Below are 14,681 nucleotides of genomic sequence, written 5' to 3' on the forward strand. Positions count from 1 at the left end.
ACCCCACCAGAACACAACATATAGGCTGGTTCTACTGTCGTACCCCACCAGAACACAACATATAGGCTGGTTCTACTGTCGTACCCCACCAGAACACAACATATAGGCTGGTTCTACTGTCGTACCCCACCAGAACACAACATATAGGCTGGTTCTACTGTCGTACCCCACCAGAACACAATATATAGGCTGGTTCTACTGTCGTACCCCACCAGAACACAACATATAGGCTGGTTCTACTGTCGTACCCCACCAGAACACAACATATAGGCTGGTTCTACTGTCGTACCCCACCAGAAGACAACATATAGGCTGGTTCTACTGTCGTACCCCACCAGAACACAACATATAGGCTGGTTCTACTGTCGTACCCCACCAGAACACAACATATAGGCTGGTTCTACTGTCATACCCCACCAGAACACAACATATAGGCTGGTTCTACTGTCGTACCCCACCAGAACACAACATATAGGCTGGTTCTACTGTCGTACCCCACCAGAACACAACATATAGGCTGGTTCTACTGTCGTACCCCACCAGAACACAACATATAGGCTGGTTCTACTGTCGTACCCCACCAGAACACAACATATAGGCTGGTTCTACTGTCGTACCCCACCAGAACACAACATATAGGCTGGTTCTACTGTCATACCCCACCAGAACACAACATATAGGCTGGTTCTACTGTCGTACCCCCACCAGAACACAACATATAGGCTGGTTCTACTGTCGTACCCCACCAGAACACAACATATAGGCTGGTTCTACTGTCATACCCCACCAGAACACAACATATAGGCTGGTTCTACTGTCGTACCCCACCAGAACACAACATATAGGCTGGTTCTACTGTCGTACCCCACCAGAACACAACATATAGGCTGGTTCTACTGTCATACCCCACCAGAACACAACATATAGGCTGGTTCTACTGTCGTACCCCACCAGAACACAACATATAGGCTGGTTCTACTGTCGTACCCCACCAGAACACAACATATAGGCTGGTTCCCCTGTTATACCCCACCAGAACACAACATATAGGCTGGTTCTACTGTCGTACCCCACCAGAACACAACATATAGGCTGGTTCTACTGTCGTACCCCACCAGAACACAACATATAGGCTGGTTCTACTGTCGTACCCCACCAGAACACAACATATAGGCTGGTTCTACTGTCGTACCCCACCAGAACACAACATATAGGCTGGTTCTACTGTCGTACCCCACCAGAACACAACATATAGGCTGGTTCTACTGTCGTACCCCACCAGAACACAACATATAGGCTGGTTCTACTGTCATACCCCACCAGAACACAACATATAGGCTGGTTCCCCTGTTATACCCCACCAGAACACAACATATAGGCTGGTTCTACTGTCGTACCCCACCAGAACACAACATATAGGCTGGTTCTACTGTCGTACCCCACCAGAACACAACATATAGGCTGGTTCCCCTGTTATACCGCACCAGAACACAACATATAGGCTGGTTCTACTGTCGTACCCCACCAGAACACAACATATAGGCTGGTTCTACTGTCGTACCCCACCAGAACACAACATATAGGCTGGTTCTACTGTCGTACCCCACCAGAACACAATATATAGGCTGGTTCTACTGTCGTACCCCACCAGAACACAACATATAGGCTGGTTCTACTGTCATACCCCACCAGAACACAACATATAGGCTGGTTCTACTGTCGTACCCCCACCAGAACACAACATATAGGCTGGTTCTACTGTCGTACCCCACCAGAACACAACATATAGGCTGGTTCTACTGTCGTACCCCACCAGAACACAACATATAGGCTGGTTCCCCTGTCGTACCCCACCAGAACACAACATATAGGCTGGTTCTACTGTCGTACCCCACCAGAACACAACATATAGGCTGGTTCCCCTGTCATACCCCACCAGAACACAACATATAGGCTGGTTCTACTGTCGTACCCCACCAGAACACAACATATAGGCTGGTTCCCCTGTCGTACCCCACCAGAACACAACATATAGGCTGGTTCTACTGTCGTACCCCACCAGAACACAACATATAGGCTGGTTCCCCTGTCGTACCCCACCAGAACACAACATATAGGCTGGTTCTACTGTCGTACCCCACCAGAACACAACATATAGGCTGGTTCTACTGTCGTACCCCACCAGAACACAACATATAGGCTGGTTCTACTGTCGTACCCCACCAGAACACAACATATAGGCTGGTTCTACTGTCATACCCCACCAGAACACAACATATAGGCTGGTTCTACTGTCGTACCCCACCAGAACACAACATATAGGCTGGTTCTACTGTCGTACCCCACCAGAACACAACATATAGGCTGGTTCTACTGTCGTACCCCACCAGAACACAACATATAGGCTGGTTCTACTGTCGTACCCCACCAGAACACAACATATAGGCTGGTTCTACTGTCGTACCCCACCAGAACACAACATATAGGCTGGTTCTACTGTCGTACCCCACCAGAACACAACATATAGGCTGGTTCTACTGTCGTACCCCACCAGAACACAACATATAGGCTGGTTCTACTGTCGTACCCCACCAGAACACAACATATAGGCTGGTTCCCCTGTTATACCCCACCAGAACACAACATATAGGCTGGTTCTACTGTCGTACCCCACCAGAACACAACATATAGGCTGGTTCTACTGTTGTACCCCACCAGAACACAACATATAGGCTGGTTCTATATAGCCTCATAACATGGTTAAAACTGTCATGCTGATGTCATGGATGGTCAGTCATTGCATCCATAGCTCTGTCCAAGAATTTGAATATGGTTCCAGGTCCATTCCTCAGCTGTTTACCCAGACAGAGGTCGGGAGACGGTGTCAACTGCTGATTGGCCATTTAAACTGTCATCAGTGTTGCTCTGTGAGCGCTACTTTATCTGGTACCAGTGTTGTTAATATAAAAGCTACTTTATCTGGTACCAGTGTTGTTAATATGAAAGCTACTTTATCTGGTACCAGTGTTGTTAATATGAAAGCTACTTTATCTGGTACCAGTGTTGTTAATATAAAAGCTACTTTATCTGGTACCAGTGTTGTTAATATAAAAGCTACTTTATCTGGTACCAGTGTTGTTTATATAAAAGCTACTGTATCTGGTACCAGTGTTGTTAATATGAAAGCTACTTTATCTGGTACCAATGTTGTTAATATAAAAGCTACTTGTTACTGTTACCAGTGTTGTTAATATGAAAGCTACTTTATCTGGTACCAGTGTTGTTAATATAAAAGCTACTTTATCTGGTACCAGTGTTGTTTATATAAAAGCTACTGTATCTGGTACCAGTGTTGTTTATATAAAAGCTACTGTATCTGGTACCAGTGTTGTTTATATAAAAGCTACTTTATCTGGTACCAGTGTTGTTTATATAAAAGCTACTTTATCTGGTACCAGTGTTGTTAATATAAAAGCTACTTTAGCTGTTACCAGTGTTGTTTATATAAAAGCTACTTTATCTGGTACCAGTGTTGTTTATATAAAAGCTACTTTATCTGGTACCAGTGTTGTTTATATGAAAGCTACTTTATCTGGTACCAGTGTTTATATGAAAGCTCGTCTAACTGTGTTCTCCTGGCAGGAGATGATTCTGAAGCGTACGGCGGATATAGCGGAGGCTCTTTACAATGTTCCCAGAAACCACAACCAGTTGAGCGGCCTGGGCAACAGCTCCGTCCACGCAGGCATGATGGGGGTCAACTCCTTCCCTGGCCAGCTGGCCGTCAACGTGTCCGAGTCCTCCCAGGGAGCCAATCAGGGTGAGGGGGCGGGTCGATACGGGTGTGGTGCTATCGTCATAGAAACCGGTAACTGAATAGAAATGTAGCTGCTGTGTTTTGTGAATGTGAAGTTGTCTGCGAAGTTGTCTGTGACGTTATCTTTGACGTTGTCTGTGATGTTGTCTGTGACGTTGCACTGTGACCTTGTCTGTGATGTTACACTGGGACGTTGTCTGTGGCGTTACACTGTGACGTTGTCTGTGACGTTACACAGTGACATTGTCTGTGACCTTACACTGTGACGTTACACTGTGACATTGTCTGTGATGTTGTCTGTATAACGTTACACTGTGACATTGTCTGTGACGTTACACTTTTACGTGGTTCTATGATTAGGTCACTACAGAAAGGTGACTGATATCTTTGTTCTCTCTCTCTGTGTGTGTGTGTGTGTGTGTGTAGGTTTCAGTCGGAACACGAGCAGCGTGTCTCCACATGGCTATGTGCCCAGCTCCACCCCCCAGCAGAGTAACTACAGCTCTGTGACCACCAGCATGAACGGCTACGGCAACACTGGCATGTCCAACCTGGGAGGATCCCCCAGCTTCCTCAACGGCAGCGCTGCCAACTCGCCCTATGCCAGTGAGTCCAACTCCAGCTCTTGGTGGTGGTGACAGGGAGGCCTGGTGGTGACAGGGAGGTCTGGTGGTGACAGGGAGGTCTGGTGGTGACAGGGAGGACAGGGAGGCCTGGTGGTGACACTGGTGGTGACAGGGAGGCCTGGTGGTGACAGGGAGGCCTGGTGGTGACAGGGAGGTCTGGTGGTGACAGGGAGGTCTGGTGGTGACAGGGAGGACAGGGAGGCCTGGTGGTGACAGGGAGGTCTGGTAGTGACAGGGAGGTCTGGTGGTGACAGGGAGGACAGGGAGGCCTGGTGGTGACAGGGAGGCCTGGTGGTGACACGGAGGCCTGGTGGTGACAGGGAGGCCTGGTGGTGACAGGGAGGCCTGGTGGTGACAGGGAGGTCTGGTGGTGACACGGAGGCCTGGTGGTGACAGGGAGGCCTGGTGGTGACACGGAGGCCTGGTGGTGACAGGGAGGCCTGGTGGTGACACGGAGGCCTGGTGGTGACACGGAGGCCTGGTGGTGACAGGGAGGCCTGGTGGTGACAGGGAGGTCTGGTGGTGACAGGGGGCTCTGGCGGTGACAGGGAGGACAGGGAGGCCTGGTGGTGACAGGGAGGTCTGGTAGTGACAGGGAGGTCTGGTGGTGACAGGGAGGACAGGGAGGCCTGGTGGTGACAGGGAGGCCTGGTGGTGACAGGGAGGCCTGGTGGTGACACGGAGGCCTGGTGGTGACACGGAGGCCTGGTGGTGACAGGGAGGCCTGGTGGTGACACGGAGGCCTGGTGGTGACACGGAGGCCTGGTGGTGACAGGGAGGCCTGGTGGTGACAGGGAGGTCTGGTGGTGACAGGGGGCTCTGGCGGTGACAGGGAGGCCTTCAGATCTAGAGCTATTCCTCTATTGGCTGTCTGCCTGGCAGTCTCCCAGTACTGGAGCCTGAACAACTCTTAAAAACCAGTCCTCTCCTCTAATCGCCTTTCATCTGACATCCATACATCCACTATGTTGTTGTTCTCCTGCAAATTCTGAATTGACTCCCCTATATGAGACCACTCTGGTTAGGAAGAGAAACCACGCTGGAATGCTCTGGACTTGTGGAGGACTGGCGGCCTCTCTCCTTAACATTGTGTGTCCTTTCATCGGATTGCCCTGAAATTGGATTGAGAGTCACTGGTGTATTGCCTGTTTGCAATGCCTGACTGGCCGTATCACGGATCCTTTCTAGCCTGGCCACGGAATTAAAGACTGCTAATTAAATCAATAAACTAATTGGAGGGGTAACAATTCAATTTCATCACTTTGCTCCCCACGATGTTAACACGTATTTTAAAAGGCTGGCTGACTCTATTAGACACTTCCAATCAATCCACAAGCCTGGGCTCTGTGCTTCCAATTTTCATGAATTGATTATTTAGGATTTGATAAATGGATTGTGCCATTGTTTCATGGTTCATGGAGATATACATCTATTTCAATGGTGAAATAACAAGAATCACTTCTAATGAAGTGTAACCAGTAAGAAAAACATTAAAGAGCAGTGAATGTTGAATTCAAATGGTTGTCTAAGTGTGCTAGCATTGCATTGTTAACTACCTAAGAGACCACTGCTAGGTGGATTGGGTTGAATAGTTGACCAACAAGCATTAATTTGTAAGAATGAACTTGAATTTAATTTCCTCTCTTTTGATACTTTTCCCCCTTGAATACTTAAGGAGTTGTTTTTTTCTTGTGTTCTCCGATAAATTATTAATCCTACATGGTGAAATTAACCTCTTGCTATGCCTCCCCCCTCCCTCCCTCCCTCCCTCCCTCCCTCCCTCCCTCCCTCCCTCCCTCCCTCCCTCCCTCCCTCCCTCCCTCTTCTCTCACTCTCGCTCTCGCTCTCGCTCTCGCTCTCTTGCCCTCTCTCTCTCTCCCTCCCTAATTCTCTCTTCCCTCCCTCCCTCCCTCCCTCCCTCCCTCCCTCCCTCCCTCCCTCCCTCCCTCCCTCCCTCCCTCCCTCCCTCCCTCTCTCTCTCTCTCTCGCTCTCGCTCTCTTTCTTGCCCTCTCTCTCTCTCCCTCCCTAATTCTCTCTTCCCTCCCTCCCTCCCTCCCTCCCTCCCTCCCTCCCCCTCCCTCCCTCCCTCCCTCCCTCCCTCCCTCCCCCCCCATCTCTCCCTCTCTCCATCCCTCTCCCTCCCCATCTCTCCCTCCCTCCCTCCTTCTCTCTTCCCATCTCCCTCTCCCTCCCTACCTCTCACCCTCCCTCTCCCTCCCCATCCCTCCCTCCCTCCCACCCTCCCTCTCCCTCCCCCTCTCTCCTTCCCTCCCTCCCTCCCTCCCTCCCTCCCTCCCTCCCTCCCTCCCTCCCTCCCTCCCTCCCTCCCTCTCTCTTTCTCACTCTCTCTCTCTCTCTCGCTCTCGCTCTCGCTCTCGCTCTCGCTCTCTCTCCCTCCCTAATTCTCTCTTCCCTCCCTCCCTCCCTCCCTCCCTCCCTCCCTCCCTCCCTCCCTCCCTCCCTCCCTCCCTCCCTCCCTCCCTCCCTCCCTCCCTCCCTCTCTCTCTCTCTCGCTCTCGCTCTCGCTCTCTTTCTTGCCCTCTCTCTCTCTCCCTCCCTAATTCTCTCTTCCCTCCCTCCCTCCCTCCCTCCCTCCCTCCCTCCCTCCCTCCCTCCCTCCCTCCCTCCCTCCCCCTCCCTCCCTCCCTCCCTCCCTCCCTCCCTCCCTCCCCATCTCTCCCTCTCTCCCTCCCTCCCTCCCTACCTCCTCCCCCATCTCTCCCTCTCTCCATCCCTCCAGTCGTTCCCTCCAGTCCCACCATGGCGTCCTCCACCAGCCTGCCCTCTAACTGTAGCAGTTCCTCTGGGATCTTCTCCTTCTCCCCTGCCAACATGGTGTCGGCCGTCAAGCAGAAGAGCGCCTTCGCCCCTGTGGTGCGACCTCAGACCTCACCCCCACCCACCTGCACCAACGGCAACGGTCTCCAAGGTGAGCCCCTTAGCCAATCGAGACACTATTATGTCTCTCTCTAACCAACCTCTACGTCCCCAATATCCACTGCCATTCCTCCTCCCCCTCTCCCCTTCTCCCCTCCTCCCCTTCTCCCCTCCTCCCCTCATCCCCTCCTCCCCTCCTCCCCTTCTCCCCTCCTCCCCTTCTCCCCTCCTCCCCTCCTCCCCTTCTCCCCTCCTCCCCTCCTCCACTCCTCCCCTTCTCCCCTCCTCCCCTCCTCCCCTTCTCCCCTCCTCCCCTTCTCCCCTCCTCCCCTTCTCCCCTTCTCCCCTCCTCCCCTTCTCCCCTTCTCCCCTCCTCCCCTTCTCCCCTCCTCCCCTTCTCCCCTCCTCCCCTTCTCCCCTTCTCCCCTTCTCCCCTCCTCCCCTTCTCCCCTCCTCCCCTTCTCCCCTCCTCCCTCCCCTCCCCTTCTCCCCTCCTCCCCTTCTCCCCTCCTCCCCTCCTCCCCTCCTCCCCTTCTCCGGCCTTGAAATGACTCGTTGTGTTTTTTTCTTTCTCTCCTCCCCTTCTCCCCTCCTCCCCTTCTCCCCTCCTCTCTTTGCACTCCCTCCCTCAGATCAGTCTTTTGTGGACTCTAGCAAGTACTCCACAGCCAGCTCGCTGCAGGGCCTGGCCTTTTCCTGAAGTACGTTACTCTTTCTGGCATGCACCCATCCTCCCTTCTCTTCCTCCGTCCCTCTAACCATCCATCTCTCCATCCACTCCTCCATCCATCCATTCATCCATCCATCCATCCATCGTTCCACCCATCTACCCATCACCTTACCCATAACATTAACATCAACCATCCTCATTTTGCAGTTGTATATGGAGACAAAAGAGAGGATGAGAGATGAGAGGATATCTCTAATTCTGGTCTGTGCTTTTGTTTATTCAGCTAAAAGGGCATTTGGCACAGTAGTCATATTACTCAGAAGTTTGTCGCTTTATTTGGCATTAATGCTTTAGTGGTCGTGCCTATCTTCATGTGTGTGAATGAGGAGAAAGGGCATGAATGCGTAGGGGCTAGAGGGCAGGGCAGGCTGTAGCTGTGTGGGTGTGGGAACACAGAGCTTTCTCCCAGGACCGGACAGGACAGGACACACTGCTGTCCTCAACAGACCCAATACATACAGTCGTGGCCAAAAGTTTTGAGAATGACACAAATATTAATTTTCACAAAGTCTGCTGCCTCAGTTTGTATGATGGCAATTTGCATATACTCCAGAATGTTATGAAGAGTGATCAGATGAATTGCAATTAACATCATGTGTGAGTGTTGACGAGGACAAGGCTGGAGATCACTCTGTCATGCTGATTGAGTTTGAATAACTGACTGGAAGCTTCAAAAGGAGGGTGGTGCTTGGAGTCATTGTTCTTCCTCTGTCATCCATGGTTACCTGCAAGGAAACATGTGCCGTCACCATTGCGTTGCACAAAATGGGCTTCACAGGCAAGGATACAGCTGCCAGTAAAATTGCACCTAAATCAACCATTTATCGGATCATCAAGAACTTCAAGCAGAGCGGTTCAATTGTTGTGAAGAAGGCTTCAGGGCGCCCAAGAAAGTCCAGAAAGAGCCAGGACCGTCTAAAAATGATTCAGCTGTGGGATCGGGGCACCATCAGTACAGAACTTTCTCAGGAATGGCAGCAGGCAGGTGTGAGTGCATCTGCACGCACAGTGAGGCAAAGACTTTTGGAGGATGGCCTGGTGTCAAGAAGGGCAGCAAAGAAGCCACTTCTCTCCAGGAAAAACATCATGGACAGAATGATATTCTGCAAAAGGTACAGGGATTGGACTGCTGAGGACTGGGGTAAAGTCATTTTCTCTGATGAATCCCCTTTCCGATTGTTTGGGGCATCCGGAAAAAAGCTTGTCTGGAGAAGACAAGGTGAGCGCTACCATCAGTCCTGTGTCATGCCAACAGTAAAGCATACTGAGATCATTCATGTGTGAGGTTGCTTCTCAGCCAAGGGAGTGGGCTCACTCACAATTTTGCCTAAGAACACAGCCATGAATAAAGAATGGCATCAACACATCCTCCGAGAGCAACTTCTTCCAACCATCCAGGAACAGTTTGGTGACGAACAATGCCTTTTCCAGCATGATGGAGCACCTTGCCATAAGGCAAAAGTGATAACTAAGTGGCTCGGGGAACGAAACATAGATATTTTGGGTCCATGGCCAGGAAACTCCCCAGACCTTAATCCCATTGAAAACTTGTGGTCAATCCTCAAGAGGCGGGTGGACAAACAAAACCCCACAAATTCTGACAAACTCCAAGCATTGATTATGCAAGAATGGGCTGCCATCAGTGACCCAGAAGTTAATTGACAGCATGCCAGAGGTCTTGAAAAAGAAGGGTCAACACTGCAAATATTGAGTCTTTGCATCAACTTCATGTAATTGTCAGTAAAAGCCTTCGACACTTATGAAATGCTTGTAATTATACTTCAATATTCCATAGTAACATCTGACAAAAAATATCTAAAGACACTGAAGCAGCAAACTTTGTGGAAAGTAATATTTGTGTCATTCTCAAAACTTTTGGCCACGACTGTACATTACTGAAACACAATCAGAAGAGAAATCTCACAATTTACATAAGGTCTTTGTTTGTCTTGTCAGAAAGGCTCTTCTTTCTGATCACCCCCCCCCCCCTCCACTCCACTATAGGCTGGGAAATTATCAACAAAGACAGCTGTTGGGCTTTGTTGACAATCGATCCTGTCACTATTTACATTGTCAGCGAGGCGTCGTGTCTAAACCCAAGCTCCTTCTCTCCCAGTCCCGTGTGTCTCACAATATGACAGAACTGACATAGAACTGCCCCAAGCTCCTTCTCTCCCAGTCCCGTGTGTCTCACAATATGACAGAACTGACATAGAACTGCCCCAAGCTCCTTCTCTCCCAGTCCCGTGTGTCTCACAATATGACAGAACTGACATAGAACTGCCCCAAGCTCCTTCTCTCCCAGTCCCGTGTGTCTCACAATATGACAGAACTGACATAGAACTGCCCCAAGCTCCTTCTCTCCCAGTCCCGTGTGTCTCACAATATGACAGAACTGACATAGAACTCCCAGAAGATACCACATACAGCAATAGTTCCTGTGCAGTCGGGCATATTATCAGCTGGAATAGTTGAGAAGCATTTGTGCTTTCCATGTAAATCAGATTGTTCTGAGATTAGTAAACCAAATCTGGGTTTATTCAAAGATCATTTTGATATCCTCACATAAACATTTGAAATGCTTTCTTTTTGTACGTTACACTTGTGATTTTGGTTTATGACATATTGCGTTATTTTATCGATGAGCTAACACATTGTGTGTGTGTGTGTTTTTTTTTTCACCTTAATTTAACCAGGTAGGTTAGTTGAGAACAAGTTCTCATTTGCAACTGCGACCTGGCCAAGATAAAGCATAGCAGTGTGAACAGACAACACAGAGTTACACATGGAGTAAACAATTAACAAGTCAATAACACAGTAGAAAAAAAGAGGAGTCTATATACAATGTGTGCAAAAGGCATGAGGAGGTAGGGGAATAATTACAATTTTGCAGATTAACACTGGAGTGATACATGATCAGATGGTCATGTACAGGTAGAGATATTGGTGTGCAAAAGAGCAGAAAAGTAAATAAATAAAAACTGTGGGGATGAGGTAGGTGAAAATGGGTGGGCTATTTACCAATAGATTATGTACAGCTGCAGCGATCGGTTAGCTGCTCAGATAGCTGATGTTTGAAGTTGGTGAGGGAGATAAAAGTCTCCAACTTCAGCGATTTTTGCAATTCGTTCCAGTCACAGGCAGCAGAGTACTGGAACGAAAGGCGGCCGAATGAGGTGTTGGCTTTAGGGATGATCAGTGAGATACACCTGCTGGAGCGCGTGCTACGGATGGGTGTTGCCATCGTGACCAGTGAACTGAGATAAGGCGGAGCTTTACCTAGCATGGCCTTGTAGATGACCTGGAGCCAGTGGGTCTGGCGACGAATATGTAGCGAGGGCCAGCCGACTAGAGCATACAAGTCGCAGTGGTGGGTAGTATAAGGTGCTTTAGTGACAAAACGGATGGCACTGTGATAAACTGCATCCAGTTTGCTGAGTAGAGTGTTGGAAGCGATTTTGTAGATGACATCGCCGAAGTCGAGGATCGGTAGGATAGTCAGTTTTACTATGGTAAGCTTGGCAGCGTGAGTGAAGGAGGCTTTGTTGTGGAATAGAAAGCCGACTCTTGATTTGATTTTCGATTGGAGATGTTTGATATGGGTCTGGAAGGAGAGTTTGCAGTCTAGCCAGACACCTAGGTACTTATAGGTGTCCACATATTCAAGGTCGGAACCATCCAGTGTGGTGATGCTAGTCGGGCATGCGGGTGCAGGCAGCGATCGGTTGAAAAGCATGCATTTGGTTTTACTAGCGTTTAAGAGCCGTTGGAGGCCACGGAAGGAGTGTTGTATGGCATTAAAGCTCGTTTGGAGGTTAGATAGCACAGTGTCCAATGACGGGCCGAAAGTATATAGAATGGTATCGTCTGCGTAGAGGTGGATCAGGGAATCGCCCGCAGCAAGACCAACATCATTGATATATACAGAGAAAAGAGTCGGCCCGAGAATTGAACCCTGTGGCACCCCCATAGAGACTGCCAGAGGACCGGACAGCATGCCCTCCGATTTGACACACTGAACTCTGTCTGCAAAGTAATTGGTGAACCAGGCAAGGCAGTCATCCGAAAAACCAAGGCTACTGAGTCTGCCGATAAGAATCTGGTGATTGACAAAGTCGAAAGCCTTGGCAAGGTCGATGAAGACGGCTGCACAGTACTGTCTTTTATCGATGGCGGTTATGATGTTGTTTAGTACCTTGAGTGTGGCTGAGGTGCACCCGTGACCGGCTCGGAAACCAGATTGCATAGCGGAGAAGGTACGGTGGGATTCGAGATGGTCAGTGACCTGTTTGTTGACTTGGCTTTCGAAGACCTTAGATAGGCAGGACAGAATGGATATAGGTCTGTAACAGTTTGGGTCCATGGTGTCTCCCCCTTTGAAGAGGGGGATGACTGCGGCAGCTTTCCAATCCTTGGGGATCTCAGACGATATGAAAGAGAGGTTGAACAGGCTGGTAATAGGGGTTGCGACAATGGCGGCGGATAGTTTCACAAATAGAGGGTCCAGATTGTCAAGCCCAGCTGATTTATACGGGTCCAGGTTTTGCAGCTCTTTCAGAACATCTGTTATCTGGATTTGGGTAAAGGAGAACCTGGAGAGGCTTGGGCGAGGAGCTGCGGGGGGGCCGGAGCTGTTGGCCGAGGTAGAAGTAGCCAGGCGGAAGGCATGGACAGCCGTTGAGAAATGCTTGTTGAAGTTTTCGATAATCATGGATTTGTCGGTGGTGACCGTGTTCCCTAGCCTCAGTGCAGTGGGAAGCTGGGAGGAGGTGCTCTTGTTCTCCATGGACTTCACAGTGTCCCAGAACTTTTTGGAGTTGGAGCTACAGGATGCAAACTTCTGCCTGAAGAAGCTGGCCTTAGCTTTCCTGACTGACTGCGTGTATTGGTTCCTGACTTCCCTGAACAGTTGCATATCGCGGGGACTGTTCGATGCTATAGCAGTCCGCCACAGGATGTTTTTGTGCTGGTCGAGGGCAGTCAGGTCTGGAGTGAACCAAGGGCTGTATCTGTTCTTAGTTCTGCATTTTTTGAACGGAGCATGTTTATCTAAAATGGTGAGGAAGTTACTCTTAAAGAATGACCAGGCATCCTCAACTGACGGGATGAGGTCATTGTCCTTCCAGGATACCCGGGCCAGGTCGATTAGAAAGGCCTGCTCACAGAAGTGTTTTAGGGAGCGTTTGACAGTGATGAGGGGTGGTCGTTTGACTGCGGCACCATAGCGGATACAGGCAATGAGGCAGTGGTCGCTGAGATCCTGGTTGAAGACAGCGGAGGTGTATTTGGAGGGCCAGTTGGTCAGGATGACATCTATGAGGGTGCCCTTGCTTACAGAGTTAGGGTTGTACCTGGTGGGTTCCTTGATGATTTGTGTGATATTGAGGGCATCTAGCTTAGATTGTAGGACTGCCGGGGTGTTAAGCATATCCCAGTTTAGGTCACCTAACAGAACAAACTCTGAAGCTAGATGGGGGGCAATCAATTCACAAATGGTGTCCAGGGCACAGCTGGGAGCTGAGGGGGGTCGGTAGCAGGCGGCAACAGTGAGAGACTTATTTCTGGAGAGAGTAATTTTCAGAATTAGTAGTTCGAACTGTTTTGGTATGGACCTGGAAAGTATGACATTACTTTGCAGGCTATCTCTGCAGTAGACTGCAACTCCTCCCCCTTTGGCAGTTCTATCTTGACGGAAGATGTTATAGTTGGGTATGGAAATCTCTGAATTTTTGGTGGCCTTCCTGAGCCAGGATTCAGACACGGCAAGGACATCAGGGTTAGCAGAGTGTGCTAAAGCAGTGAGTAAAACAAACTTAGGGAGGAGGCTTCTGATGTTGACATGCATGAAACCAAGGCTTTTTCGATCACAGAAGTCAACAAATGAGGGTGCCTGGGGACATGCAGGGCCTGGGGTTACCTCCACATCACCCGCTGAACAGAGAAGGAGTAGTATGAGGGTGCGGCTAAAGGCTATCAAAACTGGTCGCCTAGAGCGTTGAGGACAGAGAATAAGAGGAGCAGGTTTCTGGGCATGGTAGAATATATTCAGGGCATAATGCGCAGACAGGGGTATGGTGGGGTGCGGGTATGGCGGAGGTAAGCCCAGGCACTGGGTGATGATGAGAGAGGTTTTATCTCTGGACATGCTGGTTGTAATGGGTGAGGTCACCGCATATGTGGGAGGTGGGACAAAGGAGGTATCAGGGGTATGAGGAGTGGGACTAGGGGCTCCATTGTGAACTAAAACAATGATAACTAACCTGAGCAACAGTATACAAGGCATATTGACATTTGAGAGAGACATACAGCGAGGCATACAGTAATCACAGGTGTTGAATTGGGAAAGCTAGCTAAAACAGTGGGTGAGACAACAGCTAATCAGCTAGCATAACAACAGCAGGTAAAATGGCATTGACTAGGCAACGGGGCCGACAGATAAAACAAACAAGCAGAATGGAGTACCGTGATTAATGGACAGTGTGTGTGTGTGTGTGTGTGTGTGTGTGTGTGTGTGTGTGTGTGTGTGTGTGTGTGTGTGTGTGTGTGTGTGTGTGTGTGTGTGTGTGTGTGTGTGTGTGTGTGTGTGTGTGTGTGTGTGTGTGTGTGTGTGTGTGTGTGTGTGTGTGTGTG

At 49.7% G+C, this 14,681-nt stretch overlaps 1 protein-coding gene across 12 annotated transcripts in view; it reads left to right on the plus strand.

Moving 5' to 3' along the window:
* The window catches only part of LOC118390676 (transcription factor COE1-A-like), a 362,338-nt gene that overhangs the window by 343,390 nt on the left and 4,267 nt on the right, over window positions 1–14,681 (plus strand). For 5 of the 12 annotated variants that reach the window (XM_052529445.1, XM_052529446.1, XM_052529438.1 and 2 more), the window contains 4 exons: window positions 3,643–3,868; window positions 4,244–4,423; window positions 7,185–7,373; window positions 7,954–8,022. In XM_052529445.1, the coding sequence (XP_052385405.1) occupies window positions 3,643–3,868; window positions 4,244–4,423; window positions 7,185–7,373; window positions 7,954–8,021 (663 nt within the window). In that variant the 3' untranslated portion in view covers window position 8,022. The remainder of the gene's footprint in view (window positions 1–3,642; window positions 3,869–4,243; window positions 4,424–7,184; window positions 7,374–7,953; window positions 8,023–14,681) is intronic. The other 7 variants (XM_052529447.1, XM_052529448.1, XM_052529443.1 and 4 more) reach the window with 3 other exon arrangements.

The sequence above is a fragment of the Oncorhynchus keta genome, chromosome 11, assembly GCF_023373465.1.
Source record: "Oncorhynchus keta strain PuntledgeMale-10-30-2019 chromosome 11, Oket_V2, whole genome shotgun sequence".
In the NCBI taxonomy this organism is placed as follows: domain Eukaryota; kingdom Metazoa; phylum Chordata; class Actinopteri; order Salmoniformes; family Salmonidae; genus Oncorhynchus; species Oncorhynchus keta.